We start from the raw sequence: 19,906 nt of genomic DNA on the forward strand, positions 1-19,906 counted from the left end.
ACCCCCCCCGGCCCCCCCCCCTCCAATCCTCAAGTCTCTAGAAGCGTAGCCATTAGTTATATAAATAAAGTATTATAGCAAATTAGAAAAATTACAAAGATTTCTTAAAGCTTTAATTTGCGAATTTAAAAGGGTAAGGTCAAAGTCTGAAAAAGCAATTAATTAGATTAATCTGCGATACCCCCCGACCCCCCCCCCCCCCGTCCCTCACTGGCTTCTTGGGATTTAAAGAATTCTGTTCATTGTCATTCTTGGTTTAGTAATCACTCAACTAGATTATTGTTCAAATTCGCGTTATCCATCTACGTACTAATAGATATTTATTGCATCGTACTATAGACAGCTTTCTGTAGATATTAAAACAAAAATTATTGGATTAAAACCAGTTTTGTTATCCCTGAGGCACCGAAGGCCCGGGTTAACAAAACAGGAAATGGAGAAGAAATGGGTGGTCCAGCCACGAAATGAGAAAATTGCCAAATATTTATATTTTCAGAATTATAAAAGAGATCATATTAGCTCTACAATTGTTTCTGAAGTCCTTTGAGGGCTTTTCCTAGTATGAATTTAGCTATAACTGTGGCCTTTCTTGTAATCAAATTTTATTTCACAGCATCATGTAGTTCTAGAGAAAAAAGGTAAATTTATATATTAATATTTGTATTGCAAAATTTAAGTGTACGGCTGCCTCCATTAGTAGCGCAGCTGTATTGAAGAAATAAGTGTATAATGAGTTTATCCTTAATCTATAATACAAAGTAGAACGATGTCTGTCTGTCCGTCTGTCCGTCTGACCGTCTGTCCGTCTGTCTGTCTGTCCCTTAAGATCTCAGTAACCACTGAACCGATCGGATTCTACTCTTCAGGGTATCTACCTATTGGTCCTGTGGTGGTTTTAAGCTATTTTCTCGGGGGGTGGGACACCCCCAACCCCCCCAAAAACCCAAAAATCCCCCCCCCCCCCATTTTTTTTTTTTTTTTTTTTTTTGAAGGAGATTTCCATGGTCCTTTACGATTTTCGCAATAATTTTTTTATCACCTCTTGGGGCAAAGCCCCTAGAGGCTAGGGGCGAAGCCGCTAGTTATTTAAATAGTAATTGGAAGCCTGTCTGTCTTTTGTGTGTGCTGTTTGTAGCGAAAGATCTCGATTACCGTAGACACTTATATGGTTCTTCTTTACAGTAAAGCTTAGCTATTAAAAGATACCTCTACCCCCTCCCCCCAAGGTATATAGCCAATATAAAAAAATGGACCCCCCCCCCAAAAAAAGACAAACGAAGCTAAATTACCTAATCAACAATGCATAAGTTCCACACAGATAACCTCAGAGTAGCTAATCTATCATTATATTAAGCAGAATTAAAGTGAACCATGATTTTTCAATATTAAATAATTACAAGAATGGTTTTATTGTGCATTTACAACTATTTTTTACAGTTTAAAACTATTTCTAGGATTTTTATGAACTAATAGTTTTGCACTTTACTATATATAGAAACTAGCGGCCAAAAAAAGCCTAAAACCTTCACAAGGATTAAATAAAAAAAAATAAAACAGTATAAAACCACCCAGGGGCCTATTGAAGCTGCCCTATAAGGCATCCTTCTACATTCATAATTAGTGGCACGCGTCCGACATGTTAGCAGTAGTACCATTTTAAACGTCTCTAGTATGACGCCTCCCTGACAGCAAACAGGGACGCCATCATTTGGCTATGATTGTTACTTAACAGCTTATTAAAATTTTAGTGAGCCAGAACTGGAGGCGAGACAAGATCCTGATTATCTAGATTATTATAACTTTTATGTTTCCGATGAAACTAACTTATACAAGGTAGGTGTTTTTGTATTAATTTTTAGTAGCGAAGCTACCCTATAAATCATTTTGTCTGTCCGTCCGTCAGTTCGTATTATTTTTGGGAAAATGTTGTTTTCTCGATTGCTATTAATGATAAACAGCTGAACTTTTAATAAGGATTTCCTATATCTAGCAACAGTTAATGATTTACTTGGTCCGTCAGTCTATCACTCATACAAAAATATAAATAGTAATACACACAGAAAGGTTTACTTTCTGGTAAGTATTACAGAGTCGCTATGCTTCTTAAATTGCAAATCATCATGCAAAGTTTGAAATCGATTGGACAATTATAACTTGTCTAAATTAATAAAAAGAGCTAACCGTTATGGGCGTACGGACCAACCCTGATTATATAAAAGCTTCTGTTTAAAAAATATAATTTAGGAATTTGATGACAATTATTACGTTCCTGAGGAGGAACTATCATATAAACTTTACAAGAACTGTAGACCCTGCGATACAGAGGTACAATATTCTTTTCAGGGTGGTGACATTGGACTGTAATTTAAACTGGTACCCAAAGTTTTATAATCGCTTTTTTTTCCGCTGGCTCAAAAACTTTAGTTGCTTTTTTAAACTTTTGATTATTTTTTTCATCTATAGTGGATTTATTTTGTTTATCATTATTTTAGGTGTATATTAATTTATCTTCCATTGTCTTATCCCTTAAGATCCCTGCATCGCTATATAAACAAGGACAATTAAAGTCATAAGTAGCACACCAACAACAAAAATGTAATGGATAACATTTGAATTTTCAAAGCATAAAATAAAGGATCAGTTTATTACACTTACAATTCAAATATGTTTTTGCCAAAAATCTTTTAATTTAACAAATTTAAATGTTATTCAAAAAATGTCCAGCTAGAAAAAATACTTTAAAAGTTTCATGACTAGTATTTATTTCTAATTGTCTTGATCTTTTGATTAAATAAGAGCATTAACCTTTAGAAGCGCAGCTACTCATAAACAAGGTTTTATGTCCCTAACTTTTGAACATAAATGTACTTGTTCAATAAAAAATGGGAATAGTCCTTTCCGTGGCAACCGCTTTAAGGGGCAATTCTTCGTATTTTTAAAATGGCTTTTTATAGGTTAATTTAGATTACGTTAGGCTATATTGGGTTAGGTGATTGTCCCACAGGGTTAGACAATTGGCCCCGCAGGATTAGAGCCACCCGCAGGGGTTAGAAATAGGAGAAAAGCTACTGTGAAAAATACGAAGAATCACCACTTAAGGTTCGTTGCCACGAAAGGGACTATACCCTAAAAAATAATTTTTTTTTCTTGTGAAGGAAATTAAGCGAGTAACAGATGGACCACCTTGTTGTCCCTTGCCTGCTGGACGGATACATCCCAGGTATAAATTAAATAAAGAGAATAACAGATGGACCACCCTGTTGTCCCTTGCCTGCTGGGAGGATACATCCCAGGTATAAATTAAATAAAGAGAATAACAGATGGATCACCCTGTTGTCCCTTGCCTGCTTGATGAATACATCCGAGGTATAAATTAAATATAGAGAATAACAGATGGACCACCCTGTTGTTCTTGCCTGCTGGACAGATACATCCCAGGTATAAATTAAATAAAGAGAATAACAGTACAATCCTTCTATATATTATTTAACAGAGAAACATGTATTTATTAGGTTGCAATGGATTTATTATTACTTTGATCGGGAATATTCCCTTTCGTAACATCGCATAATAATGGTCGATTTGTCGTATTTTTAAAATGGCTTTTTATAGATTATTTTAGGTTCCTTTAGGTTAAATTGGGTTAGGTGATTGCCCCACAGGGTTAGGTAACTGGCCCCGCAGGGTTAGAGCCCCCCGCATGGGCTAGAAATAGGCGATGTTACGAAAGGGAATATACCCCTCAATTCTTATCCTACAGAATGAACGAACTGACAAATAAGTGATGTCCATGTTAGCAACCTAAATTGACGACAATTTTTCTCCTGTCATAATTTCCCCGTATATTCTATATCCATTTTAGGTCGCACACTCTACACAATTACACCTACTGTGGTCGACAGTCCATCAGCAGAATTATTGGGGGAGAAGAAGCAATAGAAAATGAGTTTCCTTGGATGTGTGCCATAATGAGGTAACGGATTTATTATTACTTGGATCTTACACCAGATTATCTTGTACTCTAATAAAATGAAACTTTTAGCTAGATAAATTTATGATCCCCTACCCCCCTTTACACCATCCCCTAACCTTATACTGGATGAACATACTAACCAATAAATGATGTCCTTGTTCCAACCTACATTGACGACTATTTTCCCCTGTCATTATATCCACGTATATTCTATATCCATTAATGAGGTTGAATTAAAATAAGTAGTAGTGCTACTCTATATCCCTTGTTTTCTATCCATTAATATCCTGCGTGATTTTTAAATATTTATGTTCCTCTCCGGTGCTTTCCCTCAGTGTGTTTATCAAGCATAACAGATGGCCAGGGTGTGGAGTAAGAGATATAAGTTTTCTGGAATTGTAATGTAGGGAGTAGATTTGAAATCTGCATCAAATTTTAAGGATTTTTTATAAAATTCGTTTTTTGTATAATTCTTTATCTAAAAGCGGAAATACAAATAAAGTTAATTAATTTTGGCATCTGTGATTGGTGGATTTAAAAAATCTGCGCTCTGATTGGATGTCGTACATCATTCAACCAATTAGAGCGCAGGTAGTTTTAAATCCACCTATCCTATTGGTCAAAATTAATTAACTTAAAATGTATTTTCGCTTTTAGATAAAGAATTTTACAAAAAACGAATTTTATAAAAAATCCTTAAAATTTGATGCAGATTTCAAATCTACTCCCTACATTAAAATTCCGGAAAACTTATATCTCTTAGTGTGGAGCTGCCTTACTAAATTGTAATCCACTTGTTATTAGGTCTGATAACAGATGGCGAGGGTGTGGAGCTGCCTTACTAAATTGTAATCCACCAGTGATTGTTACAGCTGCACATTGTGTACAGGTACAGTGTGTACTGTAGTTATTTATCGCATCGCATTATAGACAGGTTTCCGCGGATATCAAATGAAAACCAGTTTTGTATCCCCGAGGCTTTATTTTAATATTCGTGGAAAATTTTCTATAATACGACACGATACATAATTTTTTAGTATGGCTGAGATCCGGTTCTAATCCAGCAAATATATTGATCGGTTTCGATGTCATGCTAGACAATAATTTTTTATTCTTTTCCACACCACATCATACTAAAGATGTTAAAAATATTACTTATTGCTGCTATGTCATTGGTAGCAACAGCTTGCAGTATAATGCTATTGATCAACGAAAATTATTATGTTTTCTACTAAAGTGAAACTTGTAGCATGCAAAATAAAGACCCCCGCTCTTTCAAATGGATGAACGAACTGACCAATAAATGTTAGCAAGCTAAATTGACGACAATTATTCCCTTTCCATTTACATATTGAATTTATTTAAGGCTGAAATTATGATGTTTCATTGTGGTAATAATAGAAATAGGAGAGAAGAACTATAGTGTGAACCCCTTTTTCGTAAATCTGACAAAGGAACTCCTTCAGCTGACAAAAAACTTTAAAATATATAATTTCTAGAAAGCTTACTTTATATTAAGGAATTCAACAATTCATAGCTAACTTATTAAAGGATTTGTAATATGCTTTACACTATACTAGAAAATAAATTTTAACACGATATAATTTACGTGAGAAAAGCTTTATCTTAAGAAATGCGACTATTTACAGCTGACTCTTAATATGAACAAAATGAAAAAAATATGCCCTTTCCTCTTACACATGTGTGTACAGTGTATACACAGTACAACGCTAGGTCCTGTTGAAAACGTAACGAACGTACTGTTGTATTGCTATTTGTTGTTATTTTATTTTTATATAATTTATTTCGAGGTAAACATCAAACAAATTATGAATTTATGTATTTTAAATGTTTATAATAGATACGAATTACGAATTAAAGATGATAAATCATGTACATTTGAAGTCCGAGATATTATTTTTTTGTTTTAATAGAAACTCAAGAAAAAAATATAATTTTATTAACTTAAATTCATAAAGTGATTTTTATTATTTTACAACGATTGCAATAGATGAAGCATATTTATTATTAATGCACAGATAAAACATAGATGTGAAACAACAATATGAAGGCAGTACTTCATGTGATGGACTTGATTCGAGTAAAAGTTGAAAGAACAGCTCTAGTTAACTCTAATGAAAAAACTTGAAAACTTCAGTTTAATTCAACCAATGAGATTTCATGTATGCTCCGATGCGATTCATTTATTGGCTCAATCAGACATTACCTCTCTTTCTTAGTACCTTTATTGTGATAATTAAAATTTTACAAGAGGGGGTGAGGAAAGTAAATGCAAAAATATTTTATAACACTATATCTAAAAAAAATAAAGACAACAGTTTTTTATCTTAAATTGTAAATCAGGGAGTGAAGGATGTATCAACAGTGCGCATAGCTTGTGGCGCTCATAAGATGTTTCTCAGTGAACCCTCGCCTCTGGACAGGTAATGCATGTATTTTATTGGTCAGATTTGAAGCTTTTTTTGGTGCTCACAAAAATGGCGTCAGACTAGCCTACCTTTAGTCAATTAAAATGTATATTGGCCTGTCATTGGTAATTTAGTCTGTGTTTTGGTCATTTCAATTGTATGACGTCATTTTTTATAGGCAATATGAACAGCTTCGTCAGATTTAAATTATGACTTGACTCTTATTTTAGAGAAACTTACCTTGTATTCTGATTGTTTCTGTGTGTGTGAAGGAGGGGGGAGCGTATAATATTAGTTCCAAAGGGATCTTTGTGATTGTGTGTAAAAAGAAAGTTATCTTTTCACCACTTGACTGTCAGAAAAGATTTGTATTGGTCCTGGTGAAGTTTTAGATTTATGTTAAGATTGACAGTTATTTATCATAGTGTATATTAGACAACTTTCCGCGGATATTAAAATTAGAACCTGTTTTATTAGCCAAGAAGGGCCGAAGGTTTGGATTTTATGACTTTTATTTCAACATTCGTGGAAAATTGTCAGTAATTCGATGCTATACAAGATTTTTTAGTTTGGCTGAGAACCGGTTCTAATCCAGCGGATATTAATCGGTTTCGAATCCATGCTTATTTTATAGAAATGAAGTTAGACTTGATGTTGAGGAGATAATTATTCATCCCGAATATAAAGATCCAGCTTACTCCATAGGCATAGATGGTCCTAAAATTTTCAGGTTAGGATTTTAGTAGCGAAGCTACCTTATAATTTCAAATGTCCGTGACAAAGCCCAAATTGTTTCAAAAATGATCCATATGACGTCATAAAAATGAGGAAGATGAGAGGAAAGAAAACCCCTAAAAATGAGATGGATAATACCTCATTTTTTATGACGTCACATGGATGATTTTTAACACAATTGGGCTTTGTCATGTAAGTCAGTTCAATTTAAGGAAATATCGACTTTTAAGTTTGCACCTAGTTTATAACTTACTTGGACTGTGTGTCTGTAGATCACTGAGAATCAAGTACATAATTTTCTTTGTCCGTCAGTCTGTTGGGCATGCATTAAAAGACATATATGTCATTACTATTTCAGAAAGGTTTCGTGATTTCTATAAATTTACATATTTATTAACTGAACATCTTCTCTTTAATTCATTATGTCAGTCCATGAATAATTCAGTGCTTCCCTGCTTATGGATGTTGTCGTCCTAGTTTAGATATGAACTCATTAGTGTTGTCACCGTTGTTTTTTAGAAATTGATAGTCTTATATTTACACCAATGTATTCATTTTTAGATATTTGAATGATATAGCTGTTATTAAGGTGAAGAACAGTCTCCCCTGCTCTAAGTATGTATGTTTTTTTACAAAGTATAACCATGTCCGTCCGTCTGACCATCTAACCGTACTCCATAACTTTGGATTTCGCTAGTTTTAAACTCTATTTTAGTAGTCCACTCCCTCACAAATAAAATACCCTCTGCTGACAAACAAATTTATAAATATAATATTTGGGTTACCTCTCACTTGGGGCGAAGCAACAATATATAAATAATCAGAACATTTGTTTAACAAAGTAATATACCATATTTCAAACAACAAATAGGCATTCTTAATTCGAAACGATATAAGTTAAGGTTTTGTGATTTAAATTTCCTTAGCATAAGTAAGTGATGATTACTTTTTTACCTGATTTTTTTTGTGTATTTTTATACTTATTTTCCCTCTTCAGAGGAGTGATTTATCCAGTTTGTATACCAACTCTAAATCAAGTACATCAGGGTAATATTTACAGTTTCATATAAATTTTAAAGTCTTAATCCAACTAATACAATAATAAAATGTTTTGCATTTAAAAAGCCCCCCAAATCTATTTTTATGTTAAATATTGCATATATGATGATTCCCTTAGATTATTTTAGAATAAGTAAGGCCAAAGAAAGTTCAACAACTAAGATTGTTTCAAAGACGAGTTTAGAACTTAACACCGCTACCACAGAAAAAATTTTTCTTCATAGAAATAAAACAAGGGAATCGTTGTAGTGTTGTGTATTTGCAGGGAGGGAGGGGAGATTGGACTGTAAATTGTACTGGTGCATAAAGTTGTATAACCACATTATCTTATTCGTTGGATCAAAAACTTTGTGTGCACTTAATGAATTGTGATTGGTTGGTTCCAAATCAGTAAAATTTTTCAACCAATAATTAAAATCTTTTAAAGAGGTAATTATTTCATCATCATTGGGGATAAACATCAACGTATCGCCCATTGTCTTATCCCTAAGATCCCTGTGTGAAGTAGTATTTTTTTTATAGAAGGTTACTCTATGTTGTCTGGTTGGGGTAGAACCAGCTGGCCAAATGGAAAGGTTTCAGATATTCTTAAAAAGATCCGACTACCCATTGTTAACAGAGAAGTTTGCTCTAATGTAAGTATTTTTTTCTCATTAAAATTCTTTATTAGTAGCGAAGCTGCTATATTACCACAGATTTTCGCACATAATTAACTGTAACTTAAAGTAAATTATGTCAAACGAATATATAAAATTTATAATATGAATTTATACAATATACTTCGTAATACTTTTATTAAAGTAACAGAAAAATTATACCAGGTGTGCAGTGTTGGACTAAACATTCTTGTGAGGCTGGCAGTACAGACCTGTCACCTGGCAGATACACAGCTATGTGCTGGAGGAGAGGATGGTAAAGGAGCTTGCCAGGTATAGTTACTTTGTCATGACCTGTCACCTGGCAGATACACAGTTATGTGCTGGAGGAGAGGATGGTAAAGGAGCTTGCCAGTTATAGTTAATATGTCATGACCTGTCACCTGGCAGATACACAGCTATGTGCTAGAGGAGAGGATGGTAAAGGAGCTTGCCAGTTATAGTTAATATGTCACGACCTGTCACCTGGCAGATACACAGCTATGTGCTGGTGGAGAGGATGGTAAAGGAGCTTGTCAGGTAGAGTTAAAATGCTATGACCTGTCACCTGGCAGATACACAGCTATGTGCTGGTAGAGAGGATGGTAAAGGAGCTTGCCAGATATAGTTACTATGTCATGACCTGTCACCTGGCAGATACACAGTTATGTGCTGAAGGAGAGGATGGTAAAGGAGCTTGCCAGTTATAGTAAATATGTCCTGACCTGTTACCTGGCAGATACACGGCTGTGTGCTGGTGGAGAGGATGGTAAAGGAGCTTGTCAGGTAGAGTTAATATGCCACGACCTGTCACCTGGCAGATACACAGCTATGTCCTGGTGGAGAGGATAGTAAAGGAGCTTGCCAGGTACAGTCAATATGTCCTGACCTGTTACCTGGCAGATACACGGCTATGTCATGGTGAAGAGGATGGCAAAGGAGCTTGCCAGGTATAGTTAATATGTCATGACCTGTTACCTGGCAGATACACACCTATGTCCTGGTGAAGAGGATGGTAAAGGAGCTTGCCAGATATAGTTAATATGTCATGACCTTTTACCTTCTAGTTAGAAATATTTTTAAAAATTTTATTTTCTTTTTTTCGTATCTGATCTAAAAATCTAAAATTGTAGGGAGACAGTGGAAGTGCTCTAGTGACAAGAGATTCAGATTCTGACCCGTGGACAATAATCGGCATCACAAGTTGGAGCAGAGGGTAATTTTTTGGAGTCCTCTTCCCTATCATCTTGATCTTAATGATGAAGCAGCTAATAGTGGCTAATAAAAAAATGATGTCATACAATAAAAAATGACCAATGATAGGCCAGTGTATATTTGGTCAATATAAATGTGTCTGGCCTACCATTGGTAATTTTTGTATTTTACGACGTCATTTTTTTTATTAGACACTAAAAACTGCTTCATCTGTAGATCAAAGTCATGTGTGTTAGTAAGTCGGTTAAGCACTATTCGCAAATAAAAATCATCAGAACGTAATGGATATAGAATATACGTGGATATCATGAGAGGAGAAAATATAGAACTCTTTTATTGGTCAGTTCGTTCATCGAGTAGGAGGGAATAGGGTTAAGGATGTGAATTGGGGATTATTTTAGCTAGTTGCATCATTTTCTGCTTATACATTTGTTGTTTCTGTGTTACTTTTGGGTGTAATGGATTTATTTTCAAATTTTATAAATTTCAGATGTGCTTTGGATGGTTTTCCTACTGTGTATACGAGAATATCCGCCTATATACCCTGGATTTCTAAACAATATAATCTGGGGTATCAACCTTTTAGATCTCCTTGACAAACAAATAAATTTGCAACAAAATATCTTTTTATTGTTTTAATAATCTGAAAATAAAACTAAATTGAAAGGTTAGGCGCAAAGTGTCCGCTTGTTTATAGTTCTTACAAGCCTGCCATTATGTAAATTATATGATTAAAACAGAGGATTCTTATCCCCCTCCCAAGTAAAATAAAGAGGGGTGAATACACCTCCCTTAACGGGGGGGGGGGGGGGACGTGTACAAAAAAAAATTTCGCGCGCCAAATTACCAATCCATTTCAAAAAGCTTTAACGCACCCCCCTGGAAAACCCCGGTGCAATTGCATGCCACTTAACATAAGTTTATTCTAATGATATCTTAACTCCTTACTTTAGACAATATGAAAACTACACAAACTTTCGACACACAGATACATACTGCTGCTTGTTTTTAAAAGTAAAATAAATTATCATGGAGCTAACCGTTACCGACGCGACGCATGAACGGAACAACGCTAAATAATAAAATACTTCGCATTTTAAAACTGTCAAACTCATTTATTACTTGATTACTTTTAAATGAATAGAAAAGTGCTATATTAATTGCTTTGAAAGAAGTTCTCCATATCCGGTATAAAAAAAACTGGCTTTATTTTATTAATTTTTATTTTTATATTTGTGGAAAATTGTGTGTAGTTCGATGCAATACATGGTTTTTGGTATGGCTGAGAACCTAAATATTCTAATCCAGCGGATATTAATCAGTTTTGAAGCCATACTGTGATATTTATTACTTATTTCCACTTTCCTTAGATTCAAATCTTATATCTTTAAATTTCCTGAAAAAAAACAACAAAAAATATCTATTTAAATTCTATATTACATAACAAGGAAACAAAATAACATGTTACAACAATTTTAAAATTAAGCTTTTTCCTTTTTATTTACATGTACAATTACATTTAAGTTTTATGGCAACAATATACATATAATCTAATGATCATTTTTTTTAAAACACCGGATTAACGTTTTTTAGTATATACTACATATCACATTAAATTAAATTATAAACTATTTTTTTAATAAATTAATTTAACTAGGACTACTGAAAATAAATAGCTTTTGTTTCGACTCAGTCAAATTATAAGCATTTTCATAAATTCGTTGCTTTTTATAATTGTATTAAAAAGGCAATAGTCATGCCTTAAACAAGAAGGACTTAAATGTCTGTTTTACAAAATATCTAATGAACTCAAAATAATTAATTGATAATATAATAATATTTCTTTAACAGCTGAATGTATTATATAATTTCATAAATATTAATCATGTGATCTTTCAACTACTTTATAGATTTCCCTTCCTTATTTCCTTTTATTTTCTTATTTTGTTCGAAGAACGGAAATAAAAGCTAAGTTATAGTTATGATAGAGTTTTATTTTCATATCTGAGGACAGTTCTAAAAAAAACTTAACTAATGGAAAAGGAAAAAATGGATTTTAAGCTGAAAGGCGAAATAATTAAAAATAATATAAAATATCTAATTTGGTTGAAGTTAGAATGGCCTAATCGTATGTAGGACAAATATCATGACACAAAACGGCAAATCGCCAGTGAACCACATTGCCATTACTCCAATTGATTCATTAGAAGAAAACATATGTGATGATTCAAAGGACCTCTACATTGCCTCCTCCCCTTTGGACTGAACTGTCTGCAAGGATTTAAAGGGATAAGACAATAACCGATAAATTGATGTACATCCCCAAAGATGGTAGACAAAGTTGACCCATGTTTAGATTAAAATTAGATATTGAAAAGATTGAACACTGAACTTAATTAACCAACCAATCAAAATTAACTAAAGTCCCCAAAGTTTTTTAGCCAACGAATATGAAAACAAAACTTCGGGGACTATTGTAATAAACAGCCCATTGTCCCTTTTCTCTCTGACTGGATGGCTATGTGTGGTTCTCTGGTGGATTTGAATGATACCCTCTTACAGATCATATCAGTGATAATTTTCTTGTTCAAATATGAGATTAACTGCTTGGAGAACATTGTGTGTAGAGAATGTTGGCTCCTGATAGCTGCTCTCAACAGGGAGGAAATCTCTGGGAGAATGGTCCAGAGACACCGGAGACCCACTACTCTTGGAGAAAACACCTAGGAATAATAATACATAGTAAGAAATCTAAGTTTTTTTGTATAAGAGAAAGACTTCGTATTTCTTTCTTCTTAGGGCTTAACTAAAATACAAAGAACAAAATATATCTATCATGAAAGTAATAAGATGTTTGACTGTCTATCCTTGTGTAGCTGTAGAACTCACTAACCGCTGAACCAATATGACTATCTTTCTTCTGAAGGTTCTTATAGATTAGTGGAAATGCTTATAATGGGAGAGGGGGAGAGAAATCTTCAATGCAAATTTTAGATTTTTTTTCTCTCCAAAAATACAAATTGAAATTGGAATGTCGACTTCCCCCAAAGTGCACCTAGAGACCGCTCGGAAAATATAAAGCTTTAGGATATTTATGAAAAAACAATTATATTTCAAAAAGTTAAAAGCATAAAGCAAAATAAAATTGGATACCTGTTTCGACCAATACAGAATAACAGTTGGAGGCACCCTTTAATTCTCCGACAGCCCCTATCAAGTTGTCTATGCTTCGCGGGTTGTGACCGTTGTTCTAAAAAAGATTATTAAATTATTTAAATATAAGAACGAGAATTGTTTTAAAAGCACATGCACTTTTTGGTTAGGCTTAAATACGTGCATTTAAATCCCGTTTGTCCCAGTTATTATAAAAGTGCACTCTTAATTGTGGTTGAGCTTTGCATTTAACTCTTATAAAATAATATTCCAAGCTGGCTAAAAAAACAATACTTCCCATCCACCCATATTACACTATCCCCTCCCCTTATACTGGATGAATCCACTGACCAATAAATGAAGTCCATATTATATATTACCTGGACAGCAGCTTGAGCCGAGTCTCTGACTCTATCTTGTAAATATTTGTTGTACAGGTTTGCTCCAAATATGTCGGTACAGATATTATCTCCTATAAACATCATTTGTTAAAGAGATACAGTGATTAAAACTTAAAATCAAGAACTTTTTCAAAATCTACACAAATGAAAAATTACGAACTTTGTAATAGTGTCTAACTTATTATCTTTGTGACGTAGCAAAAAACCATCTCTTTTTTAGGGGTTTCCTTTCCCACCACCCATCTCATCCTTCGATTTTTGTTACGTCACAAAGATAAAAAGTTAGGCACTATTACTAGGTTCAAAATTACTAATATCTTTAAAGGTACCAGGCGAGAAAAATTAATAACAAATGTCAAATGAAAAATTAGATGTAAAGGTGTAAGGTTTTTATACTCTTACTAAAAATAGTGAAATATATTACGTGGCTGTGAATTCCTTATGATCAAGGATGCCCAAGCTTTTTTTTGAGGGGATAAAGGGTGGGATTCACAAGGTTTACCCCCTCCTCTTGGACGTCTATGCTTATGAAGTTATGATGCCCGTTTTAAAGTGCTCTTTCTTACAAAAAAAAGATATGGAAAAGCTGGCGAGGCTATAAAGAATTGTGACCATCGTGTAACTGTCTAAAAAGAATTTAAAAATCCTCGAAAAGGAAAAGTTTATAAAAAATTTAATTTGTCAATACCTACCTATGCAGTAAATATTTTTGACTGGAGGAATTTTTAGTTTCTTGGCTTGTTCTTGTAAAACATGCTCACCATGCCTGCAAAAATTTTATTTTAATCAAAAAATAATTACAATCCTATAAAATTGTTTAGGCTATCCTAGAAGTTAGGGTTTCCCAAGTCTTGGCTATGTAAGGGTACTGGTAGCCTAGGAAATTTATAGCCTAATATGATAAAGGGCAGATACATATCAAAATCTAATTATCATTTTAAAAAGAATTTAAGCTTAGATAATGATTTTTCAAAAAGTTCAGTGAAAAAAAAACTTTTTTAGATGGATGGCTTATTTTAGTTTGACTTCCTTAAAAGATAGCGTTTGTAAAAATAGATATATTATTACTTGAATGTTACACCAGATTTATGTACTCTGATCAAGTGATGCTTGCATCTGGCTATGATAACGATATCCCCAATCCACCCCCATTATCCCAATCCCTCACTTCCTACTGGTTGAACGAACTGGCCAGCAAACTAAAATGCGACAAATTTTTCCATGTCAATATATTAACGTATATCCTATATAGATTGGTTTGTAAGTGTGTCTGACCTGTATGTGATTTCACTTGGTTTACCAATGAGAGCTGTATATATCATATCTCTACCAGTAATCTAAAAATTAAAGAAGGTATAAATATATGATAAAAATATATTATTTTCAATGCTATGTTGAGAATCATAAGAAACCTTTGTATATCATATCAATATATAAATAGGTATACAACAGTACACCTATTAACAACGTCAGTAAATGATAATGATAAATAATAAGTATGTCTTCAAAACCGATCAATATCAGGTGGATTAGAACAGGTTCGTAGCCATATTGAAAAATCATGTATAGCATCAAATTACAGACAATTTTCCTTCCAAGAATATTAAATTAAAAATCATAAAATTAATACCAGTTTTGTATGAACTCAAAAAGTGACCTAATATCGACAATATTTTGTTGGACAATATTTACTTGCAAAATGTGGCTTTTAAAAAGCGGTCACTGCTCATATTATATCGATGTATCGACACTCAAATGACATAAAAACTAAACCCCGAACAAACATATTATGCAAATCTGAATTTTCAAAATATCAGCTTTATTATTCATTTAGGATGATTTTACAATAAATATGAAATGTAGATGCCTCTTTTGGTTACAAAATTCCACTGTTATTTTTTATTTAATCAGCACCAATAAAGCACAAGATCTCAAAAACAGCATTTGGGGGTAATACTGGTGAACAAACATATTATGCAAATCCAAAACAAAGCAACAAAAAAAAGGTTTTTAGGCACTTTTCTCCTCTTTTAAAGATGGATTATGATAAAATAATATTTTTTAAGGGATTTATGCATTAATTATTATGAAATATAGTTTAAGGTAGAAATTAATGATTTTTCTAAATAAGAAATGATTGAAAAAAATAAATTCGATCCCTATCACTTTAGAGGACAGCTGCTGACCCCCAGTCTTATGGATGAACCTAAATACATGTTAAAGATAAAAATTACCCTGAAAAGTATACAAAAATGTTTTTTTATGTGTCAAAAAAATTCATTTTAAATCTTGATTTTGAGGATGATGACCTTTCAGATGCTCCTGTTGGTGGTGATGGTGAGCCAAATGTTATCTAAGTACATGCCCATTACAACAACTTGTCTATTAACCTATGTACCATTTTTTGTAGTCATATCAGCCTCCAATGGAGCCTTCCGACAAGAAATATAACCATCTTCTAAAAACTACAGTATTCACCTTATGAATTGAAGTAAATAAAATTGCAATTCTTTTCTTTTTTATTAATGCTGGGCTGGAGGATGCTATAACTACAAAAATTGGATCATAGTTTAATATATAAGTTGTCATCATGGACATGCACTTTGATAACATTTGGCTCACCATTACCACCAATAGGGGCATCTTAAAGGTCATCATCCTCAAAATCAAGATTTTAAAATAGATTTTTTCAACACACCAAAAAACATTTTTGTATAATTTTCAGGGTAATTTTTATCTTTAACATGTATTTAGGTTCATCCATAAGACTGGGGGTCAGCAGCTGTCCTCTAAAGTGATAGGGATCGAATTTTTTTTTTAAACATTTCTTATTTAGAAAAATCATTAATTTCTACCTTATACTATATTTCATAATAATTAATGCATAAATCCCTTAAAAAATTATTATTTCATCATAATCAATCTTTAAAAGAGGAGAAAAATGCCAAAAAACCTTTTTTTTTTGCTTTGTTTTGGATTTGCATAATATGTTTGTTCACCAGTATTTCCCCCAAATGCTGTTTTTAAGATCTTGTGCTTTATTGGTGCTGATTGATTAAAAAATAACAGTGGAATTTTGCAACCAAAAGAGGCATCTAAATTTCATATTTATTGTAAAATCATCCTAAATGAATAATAAAGCTGCTATTTTGAAAATTCAGATTTGCATAATATGTTTGTTCGGGGTTTAGATAGTTATGTTGCCCTAATAAAGACACAATTTTTGACAGGGGGTAAATGTTTAAGAATGGATTTATAATTACTTGGAGCTTACATGTAAATGAATTTTATAAGTTAAACTTGTAGCAGGCTAAAATAGCGATCCCCCCTTTATACCACATCCCCTACTCTCCTACTGGATGAACGAACTGACCAATAAATGACTTGACGACAATTTATCCACTGTCATAATATCCACGTACATTCTACATCCATTTGTATAAGCGTCGCCGTATCTACCTTTTTATACAAGTTTTCAAGGCAAAGAAGGAATGCCCCGTGGCCAAATCTGGGCATGACAGCCTCTGCCATCCATTGCAGATCCATGTTACAGGCGAGGAGGGGCAGATGGGGATGCTTGATGTGGTCTGGGGCTCGGGAGGGTTGCCCGTCTGACAATATCACATCCACAAGAAGCTGAAAAAATTCAATAGAGTTTTAAAGCTAAATTTTTTAATTATGATTAGAAAAAAATTACTAAGTACGATAAAAACCCAAGTTGAGTCTATTTGTACACTCTAATGTAAAAACAAAAAAAAATTATTTGAAATTTGTATACGAACCGTTCAATCATCTTTCTATAAAAGTACCTGTGGATGCGTTATTAGCTGCCTCTAGGGCACATTTCAAGAGGGGAGGGTGAGATTAATACTCCCTTTAAATTTTAGTTTTAATAGAAAAAAGTAAAATTTTGGTTTGTGTGTTAAAGAGATCTTTAGGTACAGACAGACATACATCCTATTACTTTTATTCCAGAATTTCACATATGCTTAAAAACTTAATTGTTTGGGAATTAAATTTTACCTGTAATGATGTTTCCCACCGGACTGGCTCACCAAAAAAAACCACAGCCTCGATACGAGGATAATACTTTTCAAATGAACACGGAGCTGCCCGCCGTCGCTTGTGGTCCACACAGTCAAGGTTGGGGAAGGCGTGTCTGAGCTGGTCTACCGTGGTGATGTTGTTGAAGCCCAGACTCTTGGCTATGTGCTCCACAGGTCCCTGGCCCGTCACCAGCACGTGCTTGCTGTGGAATTCTGTGAACATTTTTAGTGGTGAATGCGCCATGACTACCTGGTCCTCGGTCACCTCGACATTCAGCCAGTCAGACAGCTTGTCAGCCTTCTCCTGGCGCAGGCTGTTCCCTGCGTTTGTCAGGAAAACAGAGGGTATTCTAAATTTTCCCGTGGATGGGTCAATTAGCCGCTTAAAGGCGTCGGGTGCAAATGGGAGCACCCTCCGGCCTCGGACGATTACGCCGTCAATATCAAAAAGTATTCCAAAGTTTGGGACGGAATGAGCAAATCTTGTTGATTTAATTGTGGCTCCAGGTATCCGCAGCTGATTTTGAAGTTTTACCTGTAACACAAATATTACTAATTTTCTTGAAAAAAAAAAATATTTCATTAAATTAAATCTTAGTATCTAATAAAATTCTAAAAGTATGTCTGAAATATTTTGGATAAAAATGTAAATATTTGCAAAATTCAAATGCCCTTCTTAAATTTTTTAGTAGCGAAGCTACTCTATAATTCACTTTGTCCGTCAGTCAGTCAGTCAGTCAGTCCGTAACGCTATGGGGGAAATGGGATTTACTCAGCTCCTTTAAAAGATAGAATGCTGAAATTTTTTGACTACATTCCTATCATTATGGAGCACAATTGATTATAAAACATCAATGGTTATTGGACCGCTTTTTAGCAGGTTTTAGGCTATTTTTATATTTTTCACATTTTTCTCCATATCTTCAGTGTTTATGGTCCGATTTTCAAAATTTTTTCAGTTATAGATATCAAAATTAAATTTTCCGTCGTTTGAAGATAACAACCATGACGGCAAGACTGTCCTTTTAGCAGGTTTTAGGCTATTTTTATATTTTCACGTTTTTCTCCATATATTCAGTGTTTATGGTCTGATTTTCAAAATTTTTTCAGTTATATATATCAAAATTAAATTTCCCGTCGTTTAAAGAAAACACCCATGACGGCCAGACTTCCTTTTTAGTAGGTTTTAGGCTATTTTTATAATTTTCTCCACATCTTCAGTGTTTATGGTCCGATTTTAAAAAAAATTTTGGTTATAGATATCAAAATTAAATTTTCCGTCGCTCAGGTAAAGAAAACAACCATTATGCCCATACTGCCTTTTTGCAGGTTTTTGGCTATTTTTAAAATTGTTCATGCATTTTTCCATATCTCTGGTGTATATAGTCTGATTTTCCTAATTTTTTAAATTAAGGATAGAAAAATTAAATTTTCTGTCGTTTTAAGAAAACAACTATGGCGGTCAGACTGCCTTTTATCAGGCTTTTGGCTATTTTTATATATTCAACATATTTCCCTATATCTTTGGTGTTTTTAGTCCAATTTTTTAAAATTTTGGAATATCAGTATCAAAATATTTTTTCCCATTGTTATGAGCATCTTTTATGTAATTTACTTTGACAATCGTCATCATACAATTAATAAAACAAGGTTTGGTGTTTATTTTCTCCAATAAATCTATTCTTGATTGATTATAATACACTTTAAATCTACTTGTACTTATTCCCATCCATGATTTTTGTTCTTCGCTACTTATGGATGTTGTCATCCTTGTTTTATATATGAAGCAACTTTTGACGTAAAAGAAAAAAATTATATAATGTTTTATAAATAGAAAATAAAATGAATGCAAACATGAGAAAATTAAAATTGCATACCTGAAGTTTTGAAACTTTGTTTACTGCCGCGGTAGCCATTCTTATTTCTATTTTTCCTTGTTATGCTATGAGATGACTAGAAGTTAAAAATTTTATTGAAATGGGGCGGTTTACTCCCCGGTGGTTTTAAGATCCACTATCCCCCCATCTTGCTTCACTCTGAAAAAAAATGAAAATTAATTTGTAAGTCTAAACAAAACTGTACATAAATTTGTTGCAAAATTGCTTAAATACAGGATACCGTAAAAGGACATACTTTAAATTTTAGGATTTGCTTATAGAGATGCTTTATTTATTACATTGTACCTTGTTGTAATGGGAATCAGAATTCCAAAAATAAGATGAATAGGATAATCTTATTATATAAAAATTGGTATTAAGAA

General features: G+C 33.3%; 2 protein-coding genes across 2 annotated transcripts; one reads left to right on the forward strand and one right to left on the reverse strand.

The window, feature by feature from the left end:
- Positions 1 to 494: 494 nt before the first annotated feature.
- On the forward strand, positions 495 to 10,666 carry LOC145318239 (chymotrypsin-C-like). The gene is made up of 14 exons (XM_080159569.1): positions 495 to 638; positions 1,749 to 1,833; positions 2,245 to 2,325; positions 3,156 to 3,220; positions 3,863 to 3,973; positions 4,778 to 4,862; positions 6,338 to 6,417; positions 7,037 to 7,132; positions 7,699 to 7,752; positions 8,135 to 8,184; positions 8,719 to 8,831; positions 9,018 to 9,125; positions 9,965 to 10,047; positions 10,537 to 10,666. Exons 1-14 carry the CDS (start codon positions 562 to 564, stop codon positions 10,640 to 10,642), a joined length of 1,194 nt encoding a protein of 397 aa, XP_080015695.1. The 5' UTR covers positions 495 to 561; the 3' UTR covers positions 10,643 to 10,666.
- Positions 10,667 to 11,465: 799 nt separating this feature from the next.
- LOC145316171 (haloacid dehalogenase-like hydrolase domain-containing 5) lies at positions 11,466 to 19,688 on the reverse strand. Its single transcript, XM_080156503.1, has 8 exons — positions 19,524 to 19,688; positions 17,624 to 18,181; positions 17,060 to 17,236; positions 14,876 to 14,937; positions 14,293 to 14,366; positions 13,580 to 13,671; positions 13,200 to 13,296; positions 11,466 to 12,769 (listed from the first exon to the last, which is right to left on the reverse strand). The coding sequence occupies exons 1-8, from the start codon at positions 19,560 to 19,562 to the stop codon at positions 12,615 to 12,617; spliced, it is 1,254 nt and encodes a 417-aa protein (XP_080012629.1). The 5' UTR covers positions 19,563 to 19,688; the 3' UTR covers positions 11,466 to 12,614.
- Between the last annotated feature and the right edge of the window lie 218 nt (positions 19,689 to 19,906).

This window comes from Acartia tonsa, chromosome 4 (assembly GCF_053477335.1).
Source record: "Acartia tonsa isolate MP-2025a chromosome 4, ASM5347733v1, whole genome shotgun sequence".
Lineage (NCBI taxonomy): Eukaryota > Metazoa > Arthropoda > Copepoda > Calanoida > Acartiidae > Acartia > Acartia tonsa.